This window comes from Capsicum annuum, unplaced genomic scaffold (assembly GCF_002878395.1).
Source record: "Capsicum annuum cultivar UCD-10X-F1 unplaced genomic scaffold, UCD10Xv1.1 ctg81221, whole genome shotgun sequence".
NCBI lineage: Eukaryota > Viridiplantae > Streptophyta > Magnoliopsida > Solanales > Solanaceae > Capsicum > Capsicum annuum.
The window spans coordinates 7,446-17,500 of record NW_025891928.1 but is presented as its reverse complement, the minus strand read 5'-3'; the positions used below and the strand labels follow the sequence as shown (position 1 = coordinate 17,500).

The following is a 10,055-nucleotide window of genomic DNA, read 5'->3' as shown; positions in this document are numbered from 1 at the left end:
TTATGGGAGTGTGTGACTTGAATTATTGATTGGTCTGTGTAGATATATGCCTGCCACATGGGAATTCACAACCAAATGTGTCTTTGTTCCAATCGCCGTGTAAGCCCTATACAGAGGATAGGCTGGTTCGCTTAAAGGGAATCTTTTCTATGATCAGGTCCGAATTATGTTGTACATGAGCAAGCTCTGTAAGGTCCAGTATAAGTGAACTAGATAAAACGGAATCAAGATTCCATTTTATCTAGTTCACTTATAAGATTTAATAGTATGTAAATGTATTCATTTCCTCTGCATTGACACGATCAATACTACTATCGAAGTGAAACAAGGGATCTAAAGAAGAAGAGAGGCTAGACTATATTAGTAAGAAGCAAACCTTGTATGTTTATCTCCAAGCATTTTGGAGATAAATACCAATTAGAAGGTCTGAGACGACCCAGAAAGCACTTGATCATATCATGATCTGATTTATAAGCCTACTCGGGTCTTGAGTATTTACTTGTAAGAACGGAATTCTTTGTTTTGTAATGGATAGTTGCAATTCCATAAAAAAGAATTCAGTCAAATTTTTCTTACATTGAACCATTCCTCTATCATATATGTGGATGTGTAAAGACAGGTACCATATATATATTTTATATGGATATGTGGATTTATTTGGTTCTTTTTATTCTTGCTCGAGCTGGATGATTAAAAATTATCATGTCCAGTTCCCTCGGGGGATGGATTTATAAGAATTCACCTATCCCAATAACAAAAAAACCTGACTTGAATGATCCTATATTAAGAGCTAAATTGGCTACAGGTATGGGTCATAATTATTATGGAGAGCCCGCATGGCCCAATGATCTTTTATATATTTTTCCAGTAGTAATTCTAGGTACTATTGCATGTAATGTAGGCTTAGCCGTTTTAGAACCATCAATGATTGGTGAACCGGCAGATCCATTTGCAACCCCTTTGGAAATCTTACCTGAATGGTATTTCTTTCCTGTATTTCAAATACTTCGTACAGTGCCCAATAAATTGTTGGGGGTTCTTTTAATGGTTTCAGTACCTGCGGGATTATTAACAGTACCTTTTTTAGAGAATGTTAATAAATTCCAAAATCCATTTCGCCGTCCAGTAGCGACGACTGTCTTTTTGATTGGTACCGCAGTCGCCCTTTGGTTGGGCATTGGTGCAACATTACCTATTGATAAATCCCTAACTTTAGGTCTTTTTTAAATTTTTTATTTTTAATTGATTCAATTGTGAAATAACACGACATGTGTATCTAGGGAATAGTTTCTTCAAAGCGAATTCTCCCTAGATACATCTAGTCAATTTAATTCTGAATTTATTTCTAATATAATATATGATATATTAATTGTGCTAAAGATTTCAATCTATTTTGACTAAATAAGTCCAATAGATTTAAAACTTATTTTTTGCTAAATCAATTACGAAATATTTTTCTAAAGTGCCCAATATCTGTTTTATATCTTCGCTACGAAAATGTTCAATTTTCATAAGATCTTCTTGGCTGTTATTCAAAAGGTCCAATAATGTATATATATTGGACATTTTGAGGCAATTATAGATCCTGGAAGGCAATTCTGATTGGTCAATAAAAATTGATTTCAATGCTATTTTTTTTGTTTTTTATGAGTTTAGCCAATTTATCATGAAAGGTAAAAGGGGATAAAGGAACCGTGTGTTGATTGTCCTGTAAATATAAATTGTCTTCCTCCATATGTAAAAAGGGAATAAATAAATCAATTAAATTTTGGGATGCTTCATGAAGTGCTTCTTTCGGAGTTAAACTTCCGTTTGTCCATATTTCGATAAAAAGTATCTCTTGTTTTTCATTTCCATTCCCATAAGAATGAATACTATGATTCGCGTTTCGAACAGGCATGAATACAGCATCTATAGGATAACTTCCATCTTGAAAGTTATGTGGCGTTTTTATAAGATATCCACGATTTCTCTCTATTTGTAATCCAATACAAAAATCAATTGGTTCTGTTAAACTAGCTATATGTTGTGTATTATCAACGGTTTCTACATAAGGCGGCAAGATGATATCTTGAGCAGTTACATATCCAGGACCCTTGACACAAATAGACGCGTCAGAAGTTCCATATAGATTACTTCTCAATACAATTTCTTTCAAATTCATTAAAATTTCATGTACCGATTCTTGAATGCCCGTTATGGTAGAATATTCATATGGGACTTTCTCAGATTTTACACGTGTGATACATGTTCCTTCTATTTCTCCAAGTAAAGCTCTTCGCATCGCAATGCCTATTGTGTCGGCTTGGCCTTTCATAAGTGGAGACAGAATAAAGCGTCCATAATAAAGGCGTTTACTGTCTGTTCTTGATTCAACACACTTCCACTGTAGTGTCCGAGTAGATACTGTTACTTTCTCTCGAACCATAGTACTATTATTTGATTAGATCATCGAATCTTTTATTTCTCTTGAGATTTCTTCAATGTTCAGCTCTACACACGTCTTTTTTTCGGAGGTCTACAGCCATTATGTGGCATAGGAGTTACATCCCGTACGAAAGTTAATAGTATACCACTTCGACGAATAGCTCGTAATGTTGCATCTCTTCTGAGACTGGGACCTTTTATCATGACTTCTGCTCGTTGCATACCTTGATCCACTACGGTACAGATAGCGTTTGCTGCTGCGGTTTGAGCAGCAAACGGTGTTCCTCTTCTTGTACCTTTGAATCCAGAAGTACCAGCGGAGGACCAAGAAACTACTCAACCCCGTACATCTGTAACAGTGACAATGGTATTATTGAAACTTGCTTGAACATGAATAACTCCCTTTGGTATTCTACGTGCACCCTTACGTGAGCCAATACGTCCATTCCTACGCGAACTAATTTTTGGTATAGCTTTTGCCATATTTTATCATCTCGTAAATATGAGTCAGAGATATATGGATATATCCATTTCATGTCAAAACAGATTCTTTATTTATACATCGGCTCTTCTGGCAAGTCTGATTATCCCTGTCTTTGTTTATGTCTCGGGTTGGAACAAATTACTATAATTCGTCCCCGCCTGCGAATTAGTCGACATTTTTCACAAATTTTACGAACGGAAGCTCTTATTTTCATATTTTTAATACCTTACCTTAATTCTTAATCTATTTCTTGGAAGAAAATAAGTTTCTTGAAATTTTTCATCTCGAATTGTATTCCCCCAAAAGGAATGGTGAAGTTGAAAACCTAATCCTTTAAATCTTTGTTGTGTAGTCGATAAATTATACGCCCTTTGGTTGAATCATAAGGACTTACTTCAATTTTTACTCTATCTCCTGGCAGTATCCGTATAAAACTATGTCGGATCTTTCCTGAAACAGAATTGAGAATCAGATCTAAACGAATCGGGAATAGACCGTTGGGAAGCGATTCAGTAATTAAAGCTTTATGACTCCATTTTGGTTCTTAAAATTCCCTTGAGGTATAAACTAATTAGAAAGATATTAGACAACCCCCCTTTTTCTTTTTCACAAATTTAACAAATAGGAAGTTTCGAATCCAATTTTGATATTATAAAGGATTACCAGATATAACACAAAATTTCTCCACCTATTCCTTCTAGTCGAGCCTCTCGGTCTGTCATTATACCTCGAGAAGTAGAAAGAATTACAATACCCATTCCACCTAAAATTCTCGGAATTCGTTGATAATTAGAATAGATTCGTAGACCAGGTCGACTTATTCGTTTTAAATTTAAAATATTTCTATAGGGTCTTTTCCTATTCCTTCTATGTCGCAGGGTTAAAACCAAAAAATATTTGTTTTTTTCTCGATGTTTGCTCACGTTTTCGATAAAACCCTCTCGTAAAAGTATTTGAACAATATTTTCGATAATATTTGTAGATGCTATCTGAACCATCCTTTTTCAATCTATATCAGCATTTCGTATAGAAATTATTATCAAAGCAATAGTGTCCCTGCCCATGATGAACTAAAATTATTGGGTTCTCCAAATTTGATATAATCAACGTGTTTTTTACTTATTTATTTTTGAATATGATATGAATTATTAAAGATATATGCGTGAAACACAATCTACTAATTAATCTATTTCTTTCAAATACCCTACTAGAAACAGATCACAATTTCATTTTATAATACCTCGGGAGCTAATGAAACTATTTTAGTAAAATTTAATTCTCTCAATTCTCGGGCGATTGCACCAAAAATTCGAGTTCCTTTTGGATTTCCTTCTTGATCAATAACAACCGCAGCATTGTCATCATATCGTATTATTATCCCGTTGTCACGTTTGAGTTCTTTGCAGGTACGCACAATTACAGCCCTGACTACTTCTGATCTCTCTAGGGGCATATTTGGTACTGATTCTTTGATCACAGCAATAATAACGTCACCAATATGAGCATATCGACGATTGCTAGCTCCTATGATTCGAATACACATCAATTCTCGAGCCCCGCTATTATCTACTACATTTAAATGGGTCTGAGGTTGAATCATTTTTTTAATCCGTTATTTGAATGCAAAGGGCAAAGAAAAAAAAAGAAATATTTTTGTCCAAAAAAAAGAAACATGTGGTGGTTATCGGGACTAAATATTAGGTTAACAACCTCGTATACCAATAATAACAATCCCATTAGTTCAACAAGTGCATGGACTCAACTGGTGCATCTGCTAAAGTAGATCTTTGGTCTTTTTAGTAGAGGCTACATAAAATGTCACATTGTTTCTTTAGTGGTAGAGGTCGGAGCATGAGCGAGGATCACTTTAAAATTCTATTCATGCTTTAGCGGTGACTACTTAAGTGGGAGGGCATTTCATTCATCCCTATACTCGATTTACGCAAATTTCTGATACGTCTCAAGAGCATTAAATCCCTAGAGAGTATGAAAAATTGGGAGGCTAATCTTTGGGTGATTTTGGGGAGTTGGTGAGCTTGGAATAATTATTTTCTTATCAGAATTCTTGAAAGTTACCATGTAATTTTATTGTGTGGTAAAAATACTTGGCATGTAATTATTGTGTGGAAAATTATGTGGTAAAAATAATTCTATTACTAAAAATGCTTGCTAGATTATGTGGTAACTTTCAAGGATTTGCTATAATGACTTATTAAATTTCCTATAATGATATTAGTTTCAGATAAAGTCAAATCTATATAATATTATATCTGGTTTAGTTCGAATATATGAGGTACTATTTTTGGTCTAAGTCTGGTATTGAGGGGCTACTTTTGATAGTTATGGAAGTGGTTCGATTCTGGTGTTTCTGATATGGAAATATCCATGCTTTTTGTTTTGAGATTTGAACATTTTTAATATTTATAGTTATTGATTTATCTTGATTGCATCCATAGAGCTAATGGAGGCCCGTGTTTGATTATTTATTTTCATTTAAGTTTCTTGGGCTTCTAGGGACCCAGTTATACAAGAGTTAGTCACATTCTCTTAGTATTATTTATGTGATTATTTACTTTTAGTATTTAGTGAATAATTCAAGGTTTGACCTTTTCCCTTGACTTGGCTTAATATCTCGCATTTTATTATATACCTGTAACACCCCGTGATTTTCCTAGCTTAAATTTCTTTCCTAGAATGTTAAGAGCGTGCTTCAAAAATGAAAAAACTTTATTTCATATGGAATTTTCATGATTTAGACCTTCCATTGTGTGGAAAATTGAATAAGATTTCCATCAATAGCAAATTCACCCAATTTCGGCACTCGGTGAAGAAGTTAGAGCATTTTTAGTAATGCAGTATCTCATCTGAGCATGCACCGCGTTGCAGTGGATGCCAAAATCACAATCATCACATTTCAGTGGACCTCCGCGATATTGGTGCACCGTGGAGAGGTCCAAATTCCCAATTTTCAATTTCTAGTGGTGCAACACGATAGCACCGCGTCGCGCCAGAGTGCAAATTTGCACTCATCCTTTTCAGTAGCTTAACACAATTTCAATGTATCATGGTGAAGGTGTAATTTTCGTACTCTTGATCCATAATTCTAATTCTTATATCATTACTTTAATCCTAAGTATTTGAAGTTCTTATTAGTCGAATAATGTTGCTAGAAGTCATTTAGAACCAAGTGGAGCTAAGAACATTAGATTCATCCAAAATTTGACATTCAATCCTATAAGGGTCTATTTTAAACATGTATAACCTTTTATATACGTGGAATTTTCCATATAAAGACCCACCAAATAGTAGATAATTGAATTATCTTTCCGATGATACCAATTTTGCAAAAATCTGATAACCGAGCGAAACGTTATAGCCATTTTAGTGTGAGGTAGTAAGCTGCCGCGATGGTAGCGCATCGCGCTGAAAGGCAAAATGGGGATGCAAGTTACGAATTTCTGCTTCAAATTAATGAGAGGCAATAAGGTCTTTTTCTCTCTCAACCCAAGTCGTAAAACAAGAGAATTAAGGGTGATATTGAGCAAATTACACCCCCTTTTTCATCAAATTCTCTCATCTAGAAACCCTAAGTTTCATCACCCAAATTCAAGAATCTCCTAAAGTTCACCATTAATTCTCCAAGTTGGATCAAGATTCCAAGTTCTTATTTCAATAACTCCAAGAACTCTTATTCAAGAGTACAAATATTATCTCATAAGCAAGTTGTTCATCCAAGTTTATCATCCAAGTATGTGGGGTTTCAACAAGGACAATCCTTTCGTCCTTGTGCCAAAAACTTAGTTGAAATTTATAAAATACTGAATTTTATGTAATTTTCCATGAAATTGAAGTTAGGGTTTATACCCAAATTCATATTATTTGAAGAGTATGAGTTTACAAGTGATTGAATATTGAATTGCATAACTAATTTCATATATTTATGCAAGTAATGTGATTTTCCAGATTTTTCAAGTGAATTTAAGCATTATATTGTGATTCTTGATTTCTATATTTTGACATTGGTGAAGTATTTTTAAGAAGCATATTGAGTATGATGTTTTGCTATGATATTACATGAGTATGTTTATATTTTCATGCTTATTGCTGAAAATTTTCAGATTTTGAGTTGATTCATCAATATTTACATTATCAAGCATAAATCTTTTGGTGTTTTAACACGAGTTTGATAATGGTCCATTAACCCCTATTTAAAGATTGTTATTTTACGAATGTTGAAATATTTTAAAGATTATTATTGAGCATGAGGTTGAATATGATTATTGAGGCATTAAAGTTATATATTATGAATCTTAAGTACTAGTAATGTGCTTATAAAGAGACTGTGATCTCAATGTCTTGTTGATAAGTTTGATAAGTGCTTTCAAAGAAAAGATTGATCTTTTAATTCCAATCTAATATAGGAATCCACATTGTTTTGTGGTTTAAAGCAAAAATGAGTATAATTGGTCTTTATTATAGACCCTTGTATTGTTTTATGGTGGATTTCCTGAAAGTTCTGAGCATAAGTATGGGAGTAGTATTGAGTTGGGTATGATTCCGAGGTCTCATACCCCAGAACTACGTGCCATCATAGGATTGAGATTAATGAGCCTGAGGCCGAGATAGTGATCACTAAAGTTAAGGTTCTATTCCGATGGCAAGGGTAGAACAACTCTCCCCAACATGGGTAAGATGGTGGACTCCATGTCAGCTCACATGGTTTATGTCGGTTAGAAAAAACTCCAAAAAGAAGTTCCCTACCCTCTTTAAGATAAAGTACATATATTCTGAAAGTTAATAATTTAAGACCTCTAAAGTTGTACGTCCCAAAGTTTCTAAAAGTGTTGCGGTCTTAAAGTTCCTTAATTTTTAAAGAAGTTCTACTCTCCCGAAGATTAAAGCACGAGTTTTGAAAGTATTTTTGAAAAATTTCTTTTGCTTATAAGTTTTGAGAATAAGAGAAGAATACAGAATTTTGAGTTAAGTATGATGACTCACGAGATTTATATTACATGTTTTACTATTCATGATTTATGATTTACATTTCAGATTTATTTAAGCCATATAAGTCATTTATATTTGCATGCATGATTTATGTAATGAGTAACCATATTGTTCATTTAAATGCATACACCCCCATATACTCAGTACATCCTCAAAGTGCTGATCCACATATATGTCTATGTGCTACATTGTCTTATAATGTAGGTACATGTCATACTTCACATATCATAATTTGACATGTTGCAGCTTCTCGCTAGTAGAGGACGAGCCCTTTTCAATCAAGGGCTCAAGTCAGTCAGAGTTTGTGTAGTATTGTATTTTCTTCATTCAGTTATATTGAGTTAGGATAGTTGGGAGTCATGACCCGACTATCTATAGTCAATACTAGTAGAGTCATCATAGACAATCAGTAGAGTCGGTGTATTTTATTTCAGTTTATTTGTAAAAGCAAAGTTGTAATCATATAAACTCAATTTTGTATTGATCAAATTTAGAAAGAGTTGTCTTCCATTGATTTTATATAGTTTCATGCATTTATTTCAGTTGCCTTTGGAGTTATGCCAGTAGAACGGTTAGCTTGGGGTCAGTTATGGCTCTAAGCACTGTGTGACATCTCAGGACCCATTTTTTGGGAATTTCAAACTTGGTATCAGGGAACAGAGGTCAAGAGTCCTAGGGTATCTGTGAAGTTGTATCTAGTAGAGTCTTACAGAATGGTACGAAGACATTGTACTTTTCTCTGAGAGGCTACAAGGTATATAGGAAATATCTCCATTCTTTCATGTCTTGGATCATGCTGTAAAAAAGTTTTGTAAAAAACTTATATAGATTCTCATCTTACTCTATTCAGGCCATCTCTGCCTTATTTTTAAGATATCAAAAATAGTCAAGCTTAAGTCTTTATTAATAAAGCTTTATCAAAAAGTTTCCACAGATAGTTATGGGATTGTAAGCAAGCTAGAATGTATCCCATCAGTGTTTTTAAGTTTCGAAAACTAAAGTGCTTTATTCATGTTCATAAAAGTTGTGCACTAAGTCCAAGTCATATTTGCTTTTAGATTCCTCCTCGGAATCCACAATGTAAATCTATACTTCCCTATCCAAGTATTATTCTTGAGATAGCATGATCAGTAAATTCCAATTTTCTCTCCTGATAATGCTCTCAGGCTTGCTAGGAAGAATTTTTAGAAGTCTCATAAAGCTGCTTAAGAGGAGCCTTCTAGTGTGTTTTAGGCCCCTCAAGTTTAAATTTATGTCCTCATTCTTATAAGCTGTTCAGTTAAGACAAAGTAAGATATGTATTCTTAGATCATATAATATTATGTGTCAAGTTTGTATCTCTTGTAATATATAATTTTGTTATCATTATGTTTTTGAAAAATTAAAGTCTAGTGAAGCCGTGTAGGGATCTTTCAGTTCACTAGCATAGTTGCTTTGTTATTTATCTCATTTTCTTGTTCAAAACACAAAATAAAAGTCTAGTTAAGCCGTGTGAGGCCTATTTTGATTAACTAGCAACTTGTTGTTCATTTTATTATTCTTGTGTTAGTTGGAAGTATGGGTTTAGAGGTGTAGTGACAAGAAGGATAGTAAGGGCAATGTATTGAATATATATGTAAATGTATAACTGAATTTTGCACATGATTGGGCTAGTAATGACATGATATGTCCATGTTTGTTAGTTAGTGAAAGGTAAAGAAGGAGTTATTAGTTAAGGAGAATTGTTGTTTGCTTGAATTATGAAAAGTCATTGATGATAATTGTTGTGTAAGAATAGTATAGGTTAATGATGAAAGTACTTGGTGGTTGAGTGTTGTTCCCTTGAGGTTACAGAAAAAAAGGTTTAGCTGAAATTTATAGAGCTATAAAGTAAGTTAGGGGTGAAGATGCGTAAATTATAGCAATATGAAGAAGGGGAATGTGTTAACGTATTATGAATAAGATAGGCCATACGATGGTGATCGATTACTATTGCTATGGGGTTTTAGTGGACTACTATTTCTTGATGTCTTGGTTTATAACTTCCAAATGAGAATAGTATATGAGTTTGGGTTGCAAATCATGTTTAGCACTAGAAATTAAGTTTGAACAATGTATGGTCATCAAGGTGGATGTAATAAATTTCTTGGTTAGTGATTCT

The 10,055-nt window shown here is 33.7% G+C and overlaps 3 protein-coding genes and 1 pseudogene across 3 annotated transcripts in view; 1 reads left to right on the top strand and 3 right to left on the bottom strand.

Annotated features, from left to right (window-relative positions):
• LOC124895310 (cytochrome b6-like) overlaps positions 1 to 1,326 on the top strand; it is a 3,119-nt gene extending 1,793 nt beyond the window's left edge. The window contains exon 3 of the mRNA XM_047405744.1: positions 711 to 1,326. Coding sequence (XP_047261700.1) covers positions 711 to 1,227 — 517 coding nt within the window. The 3' untranslated portion in view covers positions 1,228 to 1,326. The remainder of the gene's footprint in view (positions 1 to 710) is intronic.
• A 16-nt stretch (positions 1,327 to 1,342) lies between these two features.
• On the bottom strand, positions 1,343 to 2,428 carry LOC124895308 (DNA-directed RNA polymerase subunit alpha-like). Its single transcript, XM_047405743.1, is given in 2 exon segments — positions 1,343 to 1,639; positions 1,641 to 2,428. Coding segments are annotated over 2 exon segments (1,011 nt in total). The 3' UTR covers positions 1,343 to 1,416.
• On the bottom strand, positions 2,365 to 3,918 carry LOC124895309 (annotated as a pseudogene).
• On the bottom strand, positions 3,314 to 4,511 carry LOC124895311 (50S ribosomal protein L14, chloroplastic). The gene is made up of 2 exons (XM_047405746.1): positions 4,152 to 4,511; positions 3,314 to 3,361 (listed from the first exon to the last, which is right to left on the bottom strand). Exons 1-2 carry the CDS (start codon positions 4,509 to 4,511, stop codon positions 3,314 to 3,316), a joined length of 408 nt encoding a protein of 135 aa, XP_047261702.1.
• Positions 4,512 to 10,055: the final 5,544 nt, after the last annotated feature.